This window comes from Rosa rugosa, chromosome 6 (assembly GCF_958449725.1).
Source record: "Rosa rugosa chromosome 6, drRosRugo1.1, whole genome shotgun sequence".
Classification (NCBI taxonomy): domain Eukaryota; kingdom Viridiplantae; phylum Streptophyta; class Magnoliopsida; order Rosales; family Rosaceae; genus Rosa; species Rosa rugosa.
This window is the reverse complement of record NC_084825.1, coordinates 4,220,686-4,234,824: the sequence shown is the minus strand read 5'-3', so window position 1 is coordinate 4,234,824 and position 14,139 is coordinate 4,220,686. Positions and strand designations below refer to the sequence as shown.

The window sequence follows — 14,139 nt, the reverse complement described above, 5'->3', positions numbered from 1 at the left end:
GGCAAGACTACTTTGAAATTTGTGTTCAGCACACAATGAATCTCGGAAAAGCTAAACTGAGATTATCCATCGCCCAACTTCCTCCAAGGCTAGGGAAAATCCACACAAAGCGATAAGATCACGAAGAAGAAGAAGAAGAAGAAGAAGAAAAAAGTTGGCGGTTGGATAGAAATCCTAGCCATGGAAAACAACACCACTAGGTCAAAATCACTTCAGACGTTGCTGCATTGGCGACCAAAACCTCCAGTCCTAACCGCAGCTTGACTCGATAAGTAGGCTGGACCTAGACAACGTGAAAATGATTGCTCTAAGGTTAAACATTGAGAACATGTCACCACAAACTTCTCAAAGAAAAAAAAAGAAACCTCTACCTCCATCATTGATTTAAGCTTGAAGCCCCTGGCCCTCTAAACCAAGCTTGACACATCAAGTTCAGTGCAAACTCATACTACTAGAGTCATAGGGAGAATACTGAGCTTGTCTACTCTGATTATCGATCCTAGGATTACACTAGTATTTGTAACATTTTCAGATTTTAGTGCAAATGGGAGGTTCTTGAGTTGAACCCAAACCCTAAGTTGAAAGTTTGTAACAACCATAATATCATCATCAAATCGACATTGACCGCCGTGCAACACCCGTTTACACACCATTATCATATTCAAAGCGAGTCATATGGAGCAAGCCACTAGATTTGAACACCACCAAAGGAGCTTCAAAGCCTCACCATTGTTCCTTGAAACACAACCAATTAATTTCACTAGTCTCCAAGAAAGAGACAACAAAGCAATGATACACCGTCATCAGAAATCTACAATTCTCCCCAGAATTGTAAAGGTCTGTTTAATCCGACAATACGAGTTCTGAGGCAAGACTCCCCGTCTTCTCTTCAATTTAAGACTCATTGTCTTATCTTTAGTTTAAGACATATGAGATTGAAGAAGGTGCTTCAGCGTTATGTACCCTTACATGAATGATGGATAAAAACATCGCAATATTTTGTTTTTAAAAAATTTGGTATTATTTTGATAGTTTTAAAATTTAGATAATAAAAAAACTAGTCTTTATTGACACATGCGATGCATGTGTGAAACATTTTTGTTTTTTATTTTTACTTGTTGGAGGAAAAAAGTAGGAAGTTATACCTGTAGGATGTCAGGATGTGGGAGGTTATATCTGTAGATAGTGGGATTGACAGTTTCCTTCTTTTTCTGAATTTTTATTTTCATTTATTATTTTGCTATTTACCATAATATCCTTCATATATTAAAGATTATTTTAAATTAACTTATAATTAAAGGATATTTATATTATTTCACACTCACTTTGGCTAACATAGTGAGTTATCTTAATAGTATTATAGATATGAGATTGAAGAAGGTACTTCAGCGTTACGTACCCTTAAATGAATTATGGATAAAAACATCATAATATTTTGTTTTTAAAAATTTGGTATTATTTGATAGTTTTAAAATTTAGATAATAAAAAAAAACTAGTCTTTATTGACACATGCAATGCATGTGTGAAACATTTTTGTTTTTTATTTTTACTTGTTGGAGAAAAAAGTAGGAAGTTATACTTGTAGAATGTCACGATGTGGGTTATATCTGTGGATAGTGAGATTGACAGTTTCCTTCTTTTTCCGAAATTTTATTTTCATTTATTAATTTACTATTTACCATAATATCCTTCATATATTAAAAATTATTTTAAATTAACCTATAGTTAAATGATATTTATGTTTTTTGACACCCACTTTTGCTGATAAAGTGGGTTCTCTTAATAACAGTAATTAGCTTTTCTCCACATATGTTTTGCATGTGCAAGTACATATTTTTTATTTTTCAGAAAATAAAAAAGATAACAGTTATTGCATAGAAAAGATAGTGAGAGAGAAAAGTGAGTTGTGTGTTCTTTTTTTGTTTACTGTTTTAATAAAAGTATATTTTGTAAATGTCATAATTATCATTGTGATTTAATTAGTGCTCAAAGTTTTTTACTCTTCTAAGGTTATTTCTGTCAAAATTCTTAATTTTGGCTAATAAACTATTTTATCTTAATAATAGTATAGATTAACCTATAGTTAAAGGATATTTATGTTATTTCATAAATATAATACTGTTCGTCCATTTAGCAAATTCCAAGAAAAAAAAAAGGAATAAATAGAAAAAAAGAAGTAGGAAAAATCAGAGAGTCTTGTTAATTTCGTCAGCACAGAACGCCAGAACTACACTAGAGGAAGAGAGAGCTCTCCCACACTTGGATCAGTTTGATTTCAAGAAACCCTAGTTCCCCCCAATTTCACTTTCAATTCCAATCCAACGCCGCTCTCAATGTTCAACAGCAACAGCGTATCAATCTCAGTCTCCGATGACGAATCCGACGAGCTCGGCCGGATGCGCGTCCGAGTTCGCCGGAAGCGCAAGAAACTCGGCCACCGATTCAAGAACGAGTTCTTCCGCCGAGTGGTGAGGAGTCTGGTCAAGTACTGGTCCCTTCTGATTCTTCTCCCAGCCATTGGTTTGCTTCTGTACGAGGCTTGGAGTATCGGCTGGAAATCCCCACAGCTCAATAATAAGTCGGAAAAGCCGAGTTTGGTCCACTCGGAACTCAATGCGAGTTCGGAGAAGAAATCTGAAGGCAATTTGAATCGGCTTGATCCTATCACTCGGGTTATTCATGGCGTTAGGGAACGTGAGTTTCCTTTTCTTTTGTTCTTGTTTGTTTGATTTCTATAGTTTGGAGGGAAATGTGAAATAATTGAAGGAAAATGATGTCAAGTTTGTTTGTTTTCGAGTTTCGACTCAGTTTCTAAGCTTCATTTATGTAAATATTTGACTGTTTAAGTGTCTTGAATTACTTCATACCTGTTTAGGCTTGGGAGAGAGAGTGTAGAGGCCATTATTGTTGTGTTAGTGTTAGTGATAATTGGGTTATGTGATACTGTGGTTGCAAGCGAAAAATTGGAATGTTATAGAAGTTTGATGTGTGACATGAGTTTGTGAATAATTGTAGGTTGCTTGCAAATCTTACCTCCTGAAGAACTTGAGCATCTGGAAATTCCTGTGCGCGAAGCTGCCACTAGTCCTGTTAAGAAATTGTTATACAGAGCGGAGAATGATGGTCCGTTGTTAGGAGGGTACAATACCCGGTCTGAAGAGCACACAGAGGCCACAAGATTTAATTTGTTTACGGGAAATCAAACTCTAGATCAGAGACGTGAAATGTTTCAGGTTATAAGCTGCATCTTTTATCTAATTTCCGGGTCTGGTTTAGTATTTTGCTCAGTATCATTTATAAGATCAAGAGTCAACAGCAAACTTATTGATTAGGATGTGATGTCAATGTGTTTTTATCTTTTTATGTTGTTGTAGAAGAGCTATTCATATTCTTAGAATTTTGTTGCTCACAGGTAAATGGAACTGTTAGCATAAACTGTGGTTTCTACAGTGAAAGTGGTGGGTTTAAAATCTCAAATGAAGACAAGAATTACATGCAGAGCTGTGACATTGTAGTCTCCACTTGTGCATTTGGTGGTGGAGGTGATCTTTATCAACCCATTGGAATGTCAAAGGCATCCCTTCAGAAGGTTTCTATCTTTCCCTCATGTGGTGCTGAATTTGTGCAGGTTTGCTATGTTGCTTTTTGGGATAAAGTTACTGTAAGTAGTCAGGAATCAGCTGAACATAGTGTTAATGTCTAGAAGTCCGGCGGTAGCTGAACCTTAGTTAACGCTGATCCGGTGAGCGGATCGATACTTGTGTACTCAAAGCCTCCGTTGCCTGTCAAGTAAAATACAAAGGGCGTCAGAGGGAGACCGCGTTGGGCGGTCTTCGACTCTCCGATGCCTAAGTTAGTCAATGTATTTATGTTGACAAAGTAACAGTAGGTAAGTATTGAATGCGTAATTAATGAGGAGAGAGGAGAGAACCTTTTATAAGTGAAGGAAGCCATCTCATTTACATTGTTTTCGATGTGGGACAAGCAAACAACTATTCTAGTATAGAAATGCCTAGTTGCGGAGGCAACTTGGCAAGGCCGGAAAGGTGGCTTCCCGGCGGCGGATTTGCGACTTCCGGATACCGTAGCGTAGCTTGAACATAAGGCTACAAGATGCAAGTAGCGGTTGGGCCTCACCATGGCTTGTGGGTGTCCCAAAGAGGGTGTTAATTATGCTTGGTGATGTAGAGAACTAGCTTGCTAGTGTAGGTATGAACACATAGAATTGGTGAGGATTGATTTATTGGGATATGGCGCATTGTTGTTGTAAGCAAACTGCCTTTTGCGGACCAAAGGTTAAATGGAATAGTCCCAAAGGTAACAAGTTTTTTTGCCTCACTTAATTCATCACATTTTTTATCATTCATTTTGTATTTGATTAAGTGCTACTTGCATTGTATCTTGATCATGCTTTCCTTTGTAACCGATACTTTAGGGCAATGTGTTTATCATGATTTTTAAGGGCTATTGTCATATCATATTTATTTTCTGTAATAGTCCTGTTTGATGTAGTCACATCAATTACGTTAATTTACTCAGATGTTGAGAAGTTGACAGGCTGACAATATTCCATATAATCAGTTTATTCTGAATATAAGATATTCAAGTGTTCTATTTCAAGTGTTAGTTGAAATCATACATATGGGTGTGAATATCTCTTTGAGACTACATATTTTGTCTGGTGTTAGATGTTGGCACGTCGTCTTTTTCCTCCTTCAAAGTATTCCATTTTGGTAGATTCGAAGTCCTAATTTAGGAGGGACCCTTTAGGTATTCTCGAATCTCGAAACTCTTCTTTGGCGTTCCAATTCAGTGCTGGTGATCTCAGAACATGGAGCTCGCAGTAGCGTTTATGACGAGGCAAAGGCCGTTGTCAAGAAAAACAAGGCCAAACCGGAAGAAGTTGAGGTACAGTTGGCTCGGTACCGTCATGGTGGATTGCCAGAAGACAAGAGGTTCAATGGAAAGAAAGGTATGTTTCTTTTTCTATTACTTGTTCTCTCGAATGACATGTGGACATCAATGATTGGAAAGATTGTTAAGTTATTATGCATCTCTGTTGCCTGCATTGTTTTTGAAGTTGCAGTAGTTTAGTCTACCTTAGTTTTGGATATATAGAGCATTCGCTACCGGGCTTTGGATATTAATGTAATTTTGAGGGAAAAAGGAAAAACTTCCTATTTATTCTAGTTTTGTTTATCACTTTATCAGTCCTCATCTCTAATTGTGTTCTTATGAGCCCTTTCCAATAGCTGACACTAAAGAAATGAGAATATCACTTTATCACTTTGTCTAACTATGTCAAATTCATTTACAGACAACTTTGATAGAGCCAACATCAGGAAACATGGGAATCACTATGGCTTTTATGGCCTCAATGAAAAGGTACAAGATGGTTTTGACCATGCTGCCTTTGGAACTGAGTTGATTCTCACTGGCCCTACAAAAGGGATGGGAAGAACTGTTAAGTAGGCTTATGACCTTTTGGAATCCACTCCAAATGCCCTTATGCTCCAACAATTCTCAAATCCTGCCAATAAACAGACACCAGATTATACAAATTTGCTTATGGTGCTTTCCTTCATTTTTGATTTTTGTACTACATACAAGACAGTAATGAATCCTACCAAAAGTGTGAAAGTAAAATGAATGGTTTTGATTATTGCATATATTTTTCTTTGTGATTCATTTATGGTACATAAACATGAGGACACACTATTCTCCATTTTTCAAAAATGGAAGAGTTTCTTATGTAAACCAAGGAAGAGTTTTGATATACCTTCTAGTCCCCATTTGCCTAAATAATGTATTCTTGGGTTATGATTCATTTAGGATTATTGGGATAATTGACTTGAGTGGAAATTCTCATTGACTTGGTGAATATTTCATATCTGTTGTCTGTTTTAAACAAATTAAACTCTTAGATTCCTTTAACTCCTTGTGGTATGGTGCTATGATGAGATGAGGAATAAGAAAGATGTTTGAGATGGAAGATGTCAATTTTGTCAGATGTCAATTATTGAAGCAAAGGAGAAAGTAGTTCAAAATGTTTGCAAATCCCAATAAAGCTGTATATGAAATTAAAATCCCTGTGAAACTTGCTAGGCATATGCATTTATGTGCAGATAAGAAACCCGCTGCGAAGAGCGGGGTTGATTAACTATTATATATACTAAAACAAAATGAGGAATGTTATTATTGGTAGTTGTTGAAGAGACAAAAGGCTCAGCCTCATCCCATTGACTACTTTAACACTGGTTCGCCTTTGTTGGAGTCGGTAGCTTGCTTTGCAGCCACCTAGCTTTGGCAAAAACTTCTGCAGAGACTAACCTCTCTTGTTCTTTTATCTGGGGGTGGACTCCACAGCACAGTTTCCCGAAGTTCTCCTTATACCTATTTACCTTTTCCACTATAGGTTGTTTGAGCTTCGCCTTCTTATTGGTTGTTGAAGCCGATGTCCATCCACATGCGGGTAGTACTGCAGGCGGTGAAGACAGAGGTTCAGCTGTGGCAGTTTCACCTTCAATTTGCTTATCCAATGTAACCACCGAGCTAAAATCCGATTCATTAATCATAAAAGGAGAAATTGGACATTCTCTGAATAGATCCTCCGTTTCACGCACACTCCACATTGAATCATCAATAGCCCTTATTTCTTCCGATTCTGTGACCACCACATCCAATGGTCCCTGCATATTCAATACATCCAATCGATCCGCAGGTGAATGAAGTTCAGGCGGCACGTCAGATGAACCTTCAGTCTTCATTTGCTTTTGTACTGCATCACTCCCTTCAATTTGCTTGACCCCCTCCTCTTTAACACTCGCCGAGTCCAACAGAGTCTCCTCAGTCACATCTCCTTGTCCCTCCATGTTGAGTATATCAAATCCAACTGCAGGTGAAGGAAGTTCAGGCAGCTGCACGTTACATAAACCTTCAGCTTCAATTTTCTTGATCGCCATCTCTATTTTGTTTGCAGAATCCACGGCCTCCTTCAAAGTCCTTTCTACCTGCCCTTTGAGTTCAATGAAGAGCCTGAAAACAGATTCCTCCAAATTGAAAATTTTGTCGATGAATTTGTACTTTTTGTAGTTGGCATGCTTGCGAACCTTGGAGCATTTGTGAATGAGCTCTACACCACTCTCTAGTAGTATAACAAGCTCTTTCACTTCTTGCTTTGGAAGATGCACTACCCTGCCATGTTCCACTACCTCTACCATCAGTGGTTGTAAGCAAGAGACCGTGGATTTGAACGTATCGATGAGTCGTTTAAGCATCACGTTCTTGACTTCTACTTGTTTGACAACATCAAACAATTGTCGGAATGCTGCTCCTAAAGCAGGACCAGCAGCCCCTCCTCCGCTTGATGACGGAGCTTGTTCAACGTTATTAGAAAGAATTCTCTGTATTGCTTCACACTGCTCCATCGATATGGCAGGCAATTCCAGTTGCATCCTCAACATAACATCTAGTTTTTTCTCCAATTCACCTAGTTTTTTCTGTGTATCATCATTTCTGTCTCTGCTCTCTCTTCCCAGACATACAAGCTCGGTCACATTTCTCGCTAGCTCCACCATTAATGCATCCAACAGGCTTCTAAGAGATCCATGCAAATCATCAAGTTCTTTTGCATAATCAGGTCCTATGCAGTTGCAGCAATTGCCCCAAATGCGGATGTTCCACATGCTAAGCTCGGATAACTTATCCACAAGCACTTTACCCTCTGTCAATCTTCTATCAAGATCATCTACCGTATCCGTTTCGAGATTTAGTCGACCATTATTTTCTCTCATCTGTTCGAGAGCTCTTGATTTAAGAACGCGTATTGTCCATTCGAGATTTACAAGGTGAGATTTAAACTTCCTACTGTTGTGAATGGCCCTATTAACTGCATCATGCAGTGCTTGAAAAGGGATTCCTCCAACGAAGTTTAGAACCACAGACCCCATAATTACAACAAAATCAACCAAGTATTGCAGCTATGTAATTTCAAATCCAAACTTAACCAAGTATTGCAGCTATGTAATTTCAAATCCAAACTTAACCGACCTTGCTTGTTGCATATCAATCAAGACCAGCTTTGTTGAAAATCCTTGTGGCTGTGGATAATGGATATACATGCCAAATTTGATGAGTTAACGCCTGATGTGTTTAATACGTCTCCCTCATATTTACCATGTTTGCCGTGACTTCTTTGATATCAGCACTCTTCTGGAAGAAGAAGAGGAAGAAGAGGAAAATGTAAATGGACCGGTAGATTCTGTAGGTATCTTCCGTTGGCTTTCTTTTCTGGATTCGGTTGAAAACCGAGTCAAAACCTGTCAACCGACTACCGTCTGATATCGGTCGGTTTTCTAAAATCAGAAACCGGAACCGTACCGCCGTCGTCGGTTACCGACAAATAGGTATGCCGAAATGGCGGCTCAATTCGGCTGGAAATTCGGTAATAACGGTGAAGATGCAGATCTAAGGAAAATTGCCCAATCTGGAGTTTGTGGAGTTGAATGATGAAGATGCGGATCCTTTGAAGGAGATGCAGATCAGATGATGGAGCTGATGCAGATCTGATGATGGAGATGATGGAGATTTGGTAATCCAGATGGAGCCTGGAGAAAAGAATCGGCTTTGTGTTAGACTGTTACTGTTGCTATTGGTTTCTGAAGCTCTTGATATGGACTGATGGACATATTGTTAATCTCATCAAATCCTTTTTTTTATTTTATTTTATAACATAATGTCATTGGATAAGAGGAGAACTTGTTGTCTATATAATGAGAAGAAAGTGTGGAAAGGTACAAATATAAATTTTGCATATAAATCTTACATATTTTATGTATAATGGTCGTGTACAAAGTATAAATACTGGAAACGTCAAGTTCTCGACATAAGATAAACAAATGATTTTTTGTAGAATTTCTGCAAATAAACCGAGAACATAATTGCAGATGAGGAGGAGGCCACAATGAACCGAAACATTTTGCACAAGTGGGCCCAATGACGCGGCCTCTTCTCCTCCACACAAAGTGGCAAAATTTTGTTGACTGTAAACCTTGTGTTATCTGTAAATCCTTTACGATGATGGTAAAAGGATGAGGGGTTTCTGATATTTTGGCTTACAGCTAATATCTTCACCGTTGATAGTGACTTTCTTCAATACTGCTTCTAAGGTTGCTTTGGAGTCTTGGTGTTTCGATTGGTATTCCTTTTTGCTTTGAAGTGGGATTCGTTTTTATTAAAGTTAGATCATTGTAATGCTAGTTGATTCAAAATTAAGCTTGATAAGGACTTTTTAAAAATCGAGATTTTCGCCTAAATATCGGCGAAAATTTCGTTTTTACGGGTTAGTGAAATTATCTTCATATACCATGATACTTTCGTGAGAAATTTTCGATATATCGCGATATTTGTGGAAATATCGCGAATTTGGGCGAAAATCACGAAATCTCGTCATCTTCGTCTCGTGGGCCGACAGCCCAAGTTGACCAAATTTGCTAAATTGGATTCAAATTCGGGAAAAAATGAAAACACCAACCTGGTGAGGTTCAAATTCGTACCTTTTTTCTTCTTAGAAGACCCACCCACAGTAGAACGCACCCCAGGCCCAACGACCTCTAAAAGCCTCTCCTTTGACCCCGCAAACAACTCCCGCTGCTCTTGGTTTAAAATATTATCCTTAACTCCCAGAGAAGGTGACTGCGAAAACTTGGGATCTAAACAAGCACCCTTATCCCGAGAATCCTCCCTCATTGAATGTGTGTTAATTGCCGACGTATAATCCGATCCTTCCAAAACAGGAACCTCCATTAGTGCACCCCTTAAGCCTTTCTCCGACGTCGGAGCCAAGTTCCGGCAGTCGTCCATGGCGGACTTCCTTCTCTTCGTTGCTAGCAAATAAACAGAAGACTCCGGATCCATAGGTCGGTCAATATCCATACCACTGTCCTCCCTGTCTCTGAGCCCCACCACCCCATCATCTCTCTCCTCCCTGGTCCGGATTAGACCACTAACTGGGAGCTCCGGTGCCTGCATTATCCAACCCGTTTTCCTCCTAGGTTTCAAGCCAAACCTCCAGCCACCACTCGAAGAGGACTCCTCATGATGCTTCAACTGGTGTTGTTCCAGTGGCCATTGCTCTTTCCTCTCCGCATTTAGCAAAGCATCATACGCCGGCTCCGTCAACTCGCCCGCCTCCCTTCTAGGGCAATTCCTTCCTGTGTGTGACAATAAGCCACAAAAGAAACAAAAGTGGGGTAAGCGTTCGTATTCCAAATGAAATCGCTTACATTCCGACCACCCTGCCTGCTGAAACATGACCCACTTCTTCAGCGCTTCCTCTGTGTTGATGCCCACCCTCATCCGCAGGTAAACTCCAAGACTTCCAGTTCCCCGGACAACATGAATAAACTCACCAATTGCTTGCCCAATACGCCGACCAGTGCTTGAGAGTCTGGTATCCTCCAGGTACACCGGCGGGAGGTCCCTGACCCTAATCCAAAAAAACTGAGTGCAGACGGACACCCGTAAGGGATCTTCCAATCCATCTGTAATCGCCACCGCCAATAATGACTTCTCAAATGACCACGGACTGCCTCTCAAAACCCACTTAAGATCTGACTCTTGTTTGAACGAGAACAAAAGCCTCTTACCTCCACCCAGAACACAGGCCGTAATTTGAGAACGATCCGGAGGCTCAAACTTCGGAACCCACAAGCTTCTCATTGTACTGATAAGGGCTTCCACCTTGTAGGGTTTGTCTGTTAAAAGCTCCGCCACCAGAAAAACCCGCTTTGGGCCAACCTCCGCCACTTCCTCCGGTGGGATCACTACCTCCACATCCGCCTCAGACAGCGCAAGTTTCCTCGCAAAACTGCCTACGACCTCTTCCATCTGACAAAGAAAATTCGTAACCGTGAACCAAATCTTGATACAATACTGAGACCAACCGGACATAAGTCCACCACACCTCCGTCACATGGACATTGCCTTATTCTCTGAAAAGAACTTGGCAACCCTAACTCTCACCCGCAAAACCTAGAGAGAGAGAAGGGACTTTTACTAGTTTCCCTTAAAGCTTTTTACTGCTGAAAATTAGTGTTACTTGGAAGATCTTCGTATTATTAAGAAGTTTTGTTAGAAGTATACAAATTGGCGCTATTACGAACCATTACTATAACTTACATTACTTTGAAATCATTTACTTTAATTCAGTTCACCACTCGAACAAACAACCATGTTACTACCTCCATATTAATTGCACATATCCACCATGAGTCTAGGCCTCCTTGTGAGAATAGGTTTATGAATTTACATTTGCACATTCTAGCTTTCCTTTAGGTTAACACCATAGCTAGTGAAAGGAATCTATTCCTATAGAGCATGATCGTGTTCTTGTTAGGTCTATCAAATTTTTCGGCCCACAAAGCTTGATAATGAGATCCATGGAGCTATTCTTTGATAGCAATCAGGTATAATCAATCTCACCTTTTATTGTGAGGTTTGGCTAGCGTTAGTATAAACTAGAGTTGTTAGTTTGGTTAAGTTGGATTACCTGAAAGCTTCACGGAGATTACTTTACGACAAAGGATCTTCATTAGTCCTATTTCATGTGTGAAGCCTCTTCGTAAAAACCCATCCATCTTCATTCTAAAGGCGAACATTTCCATTGATAATTATATTCAATTCTTCCATTGTGGTATTATCATAGATGACCATGGTTATATACTTTATCTATTTCTGCTCTTAACAAACGCTCGTGAAAACCCGAGTCCGTCAGTCCTCCATTCACCTGACAGGAGCACTGGCGGACCCAACATAGGACAACTGGGGGCTGACGTGCTCACTGGCTTTTTGTTCACAGTGTTATTCAGTGATGATGTATGATCTAGAAGACAAAGTTTTGATCTAAATATAGCATATATGCCCCCATAACCAATCATTTTCAACTTAAATTAAAGAGATGTGCCCTGTACCCACTTAGCCCAATACTTTAATAAGATATAATATTAATTGATAAAAGGGTTAAATACTTGTTACTCCTCAAACTTTTCCCCGAAAAACAGTTTAGTCCCTCGCCTTTGAAATTAAACTGGATAGTCCGTATTCTCTCTAATTCTCGTACAACAAGTCCACGACATGCCCAAAATGACTATTATACCCTCACTTCCTCTTTTTATTATTTTTCTCTATTTTTTTTTTCTCTCCTTTTTTTCCTTTTTTATTTTCATTCTCTCTCTCTCTCTCTCTCTCTCTCTCTCTCTCTCTCTCTCTCTCTCTCTCTCTCTCTCTCTCTCTCTCTCTCTCTCTCTCTCTCTCTCTCTCTCTCTCTCTCTCGGCCCGTGCCTTACGACGATGGTAATTTTTCATTACCATCTAGGTACCAGAACTAGAGCAGACATTGCTACAACGTTTGCTTCAACGCCGCCACTTGTTAATGTGGACACCGCCGAGAAACCCAAGTCGTTCCTGCCCAGCATGGCCATAATGGTCGGAGTTCTGATGACTCTGTTCTCCTTCATGTTTCTTCTCATCCTCTACGCCAAGCACTGCAAGCGCGGCAGCTTCGTCGTCATAGGAGGAACCACCGACTCCTGATCTCCCGGCTGGGTGGGTCTCCGTAAAAACTCAGGAATCGACCAGGCCGTCGTCGAGTCCCTTCCGGTTTTCCAGTTCAGGTCGCTCAGGGAACACAAGGACGGCCTCGAATGCACCGTCTGCCTCACCCGAATCGAGCCCACCGAGGTCCTCGGCCTCCTCCTGAAATGCAAGCACCCCTTCCACGTGGAGTGCGTCGACACGTGGCTCGACGCCCACTCTACCTGCCGGCTCTGCCGCTACCGGGTCGACCAGGAAGACATCCTCCTAATCGAAGACGCCAGAATCCTGCACTACCAGAACAGCCAGCCCCAGACTCCCTACCAAAACGACGTCGTCATCAACATCGAAACCGACCCAGGAATCCGCAGCGTCTCGGGGCGCCACTCCTCCGCCTTGAGTAGTGACCCGGCTCCTCTCACAACAATACATCGTCATTCCGGAGGTCCCTCGACATCTGGATCTGGTTCCAGAAAAAAATCGAACCCGTGGCCGCCGCCGGAAGCCAAGAACGCCCGAGAAAAGACAGCCTCCTTTTAAGCCACGACAAAACGAGGCTGGAGCAAAGAATCATCGTCTCCTCCCCCAGATCAAGCAATACCGGCGATGGTGGGTTCCACCAACGATGGAGTGACGTACAGCAGTCCGATCTTCTCTACCTTCGCTCCGAGATGATCATAAGCTAGAACGGACTGACACGTGGCAGGAACAAAGATGTCCTTCTTTGACAGGTTCTGGTACCTCTCGGGAGGCAGCAAATTAAGCAGATCATGGTAATTAGGGGGCAGCTTCGATTCCCAAACCGCATCCGATGACGCCGCGCCGCGGAACGCCTGGTTGAACCTGGACAGGTTGTAAATCTCTGGTGGAGTCAGGCACATGAAAACGCAGGAGACGCAGTTCTCTGGGATGTGGATGAAGATGAACCCAGTTCGATACGAACTTGAGTGTGAGAGAGAGAGAGAGAGAGAGAGAGAGGGAGAGAGAGAGAGAGAGAGTGAAAATAAAAAAGGAAAAAAATGAGAGAAAAATTAAAAAAATTAGAGAAAAATAATAAAAAGAGGAAGTGAGGGTATAATAGTCATTTTGGGCCTGTCATGGACTTGTTGTGCGAGAATTAGAGAGAATAAGGACTATCCAGTTTAATTTCAAAGGCGAGGGACTAAACTGTTTTTCGGGGAAAAGTTTGAGGAGTAACAAGTATTTAACCTTTGATAAAATAAGTCTAAAAGATGTGGCACCCAAAAGGCCTTTTCTTTGGACAGAGAGCTTTTAAATAATAAAAGAAATTGTGGAGCTCCATAAAACCCGGAACCTCTTGGTCTAGGGTTTGGCAAACTTCTGCTCGTTCGGAGGCGGCTCTATGATTGGTCTGGGTTCGCCTTGCTGCTCTGGTTCGCTGCTGGACGGGTTTTGAATGCTCTGTTGCTCTGGTGGTACTAGAGAGCGGTCTTTCGCTCAAGGTGCGGTCGGATGGCTGGGTTCTAAGCTTCGTACGATGGCCTATGCGTAGTGGTGTGTGTTGTACAGGGATGACTGGTGTCGAC

The 14,139-nt window shown here is 40.9% G+C and overlaps 1 protein-coding gene and 1 pseudogene across 4 annotated transcripts; both read left to right on the top strand.

The window, feature by feature from the left end:
* The first annotated feature begins 2,181 nt into the window (after positions 1 to 2,181).
* On the top strand, positions 2,182 to 5,689 carry LOC133714248 (uncharacterized). 4 transcript variants are annotated; one of them, XM_062140331.1, is made up of 5 exons: positions 2,182 to 2,695; positions 3,017 to 3,234; positions 3,414 to 3,590; positions 4,830 to 4,973; positions 5,319 to 5,689. In XM_062140331.1, the coding sequence occupies exons 1-5, from the start codon at positions 2,335 to 2,337 to the stop codon at positions 5,427 to 5,429; spliced, it is 1,011 nt and encodes a 336-aa protein (XP_061996315.1). In that variant the 5' UTR covers positions 2,182 to 2,334; the 3' UTR covers positions 5,430 to 5,689. The 4 variants fall into 4 exon arrangements, with proteins under 4 accessions (XP_061996315.1, XP_061996313.1, XP_061996314.1 ...); XM_062140329.1 differs by having other exon boundaries at positions 4,772 to 4,973; XM_062140330.1 differs by having other exon boundaries at positions 3,414 to 3,629.
* A 6,660-nt stretch (positions 5,690 to 12,349) lies between these two features.
* Positions 12,350 to 13,320, top strand: LOC133716091 (RING-H2 finger protein ATL43-like; annotated as a pseudogene).
* Positions 13,321 to 14,139: the final 819 nt, after the last annotated feature.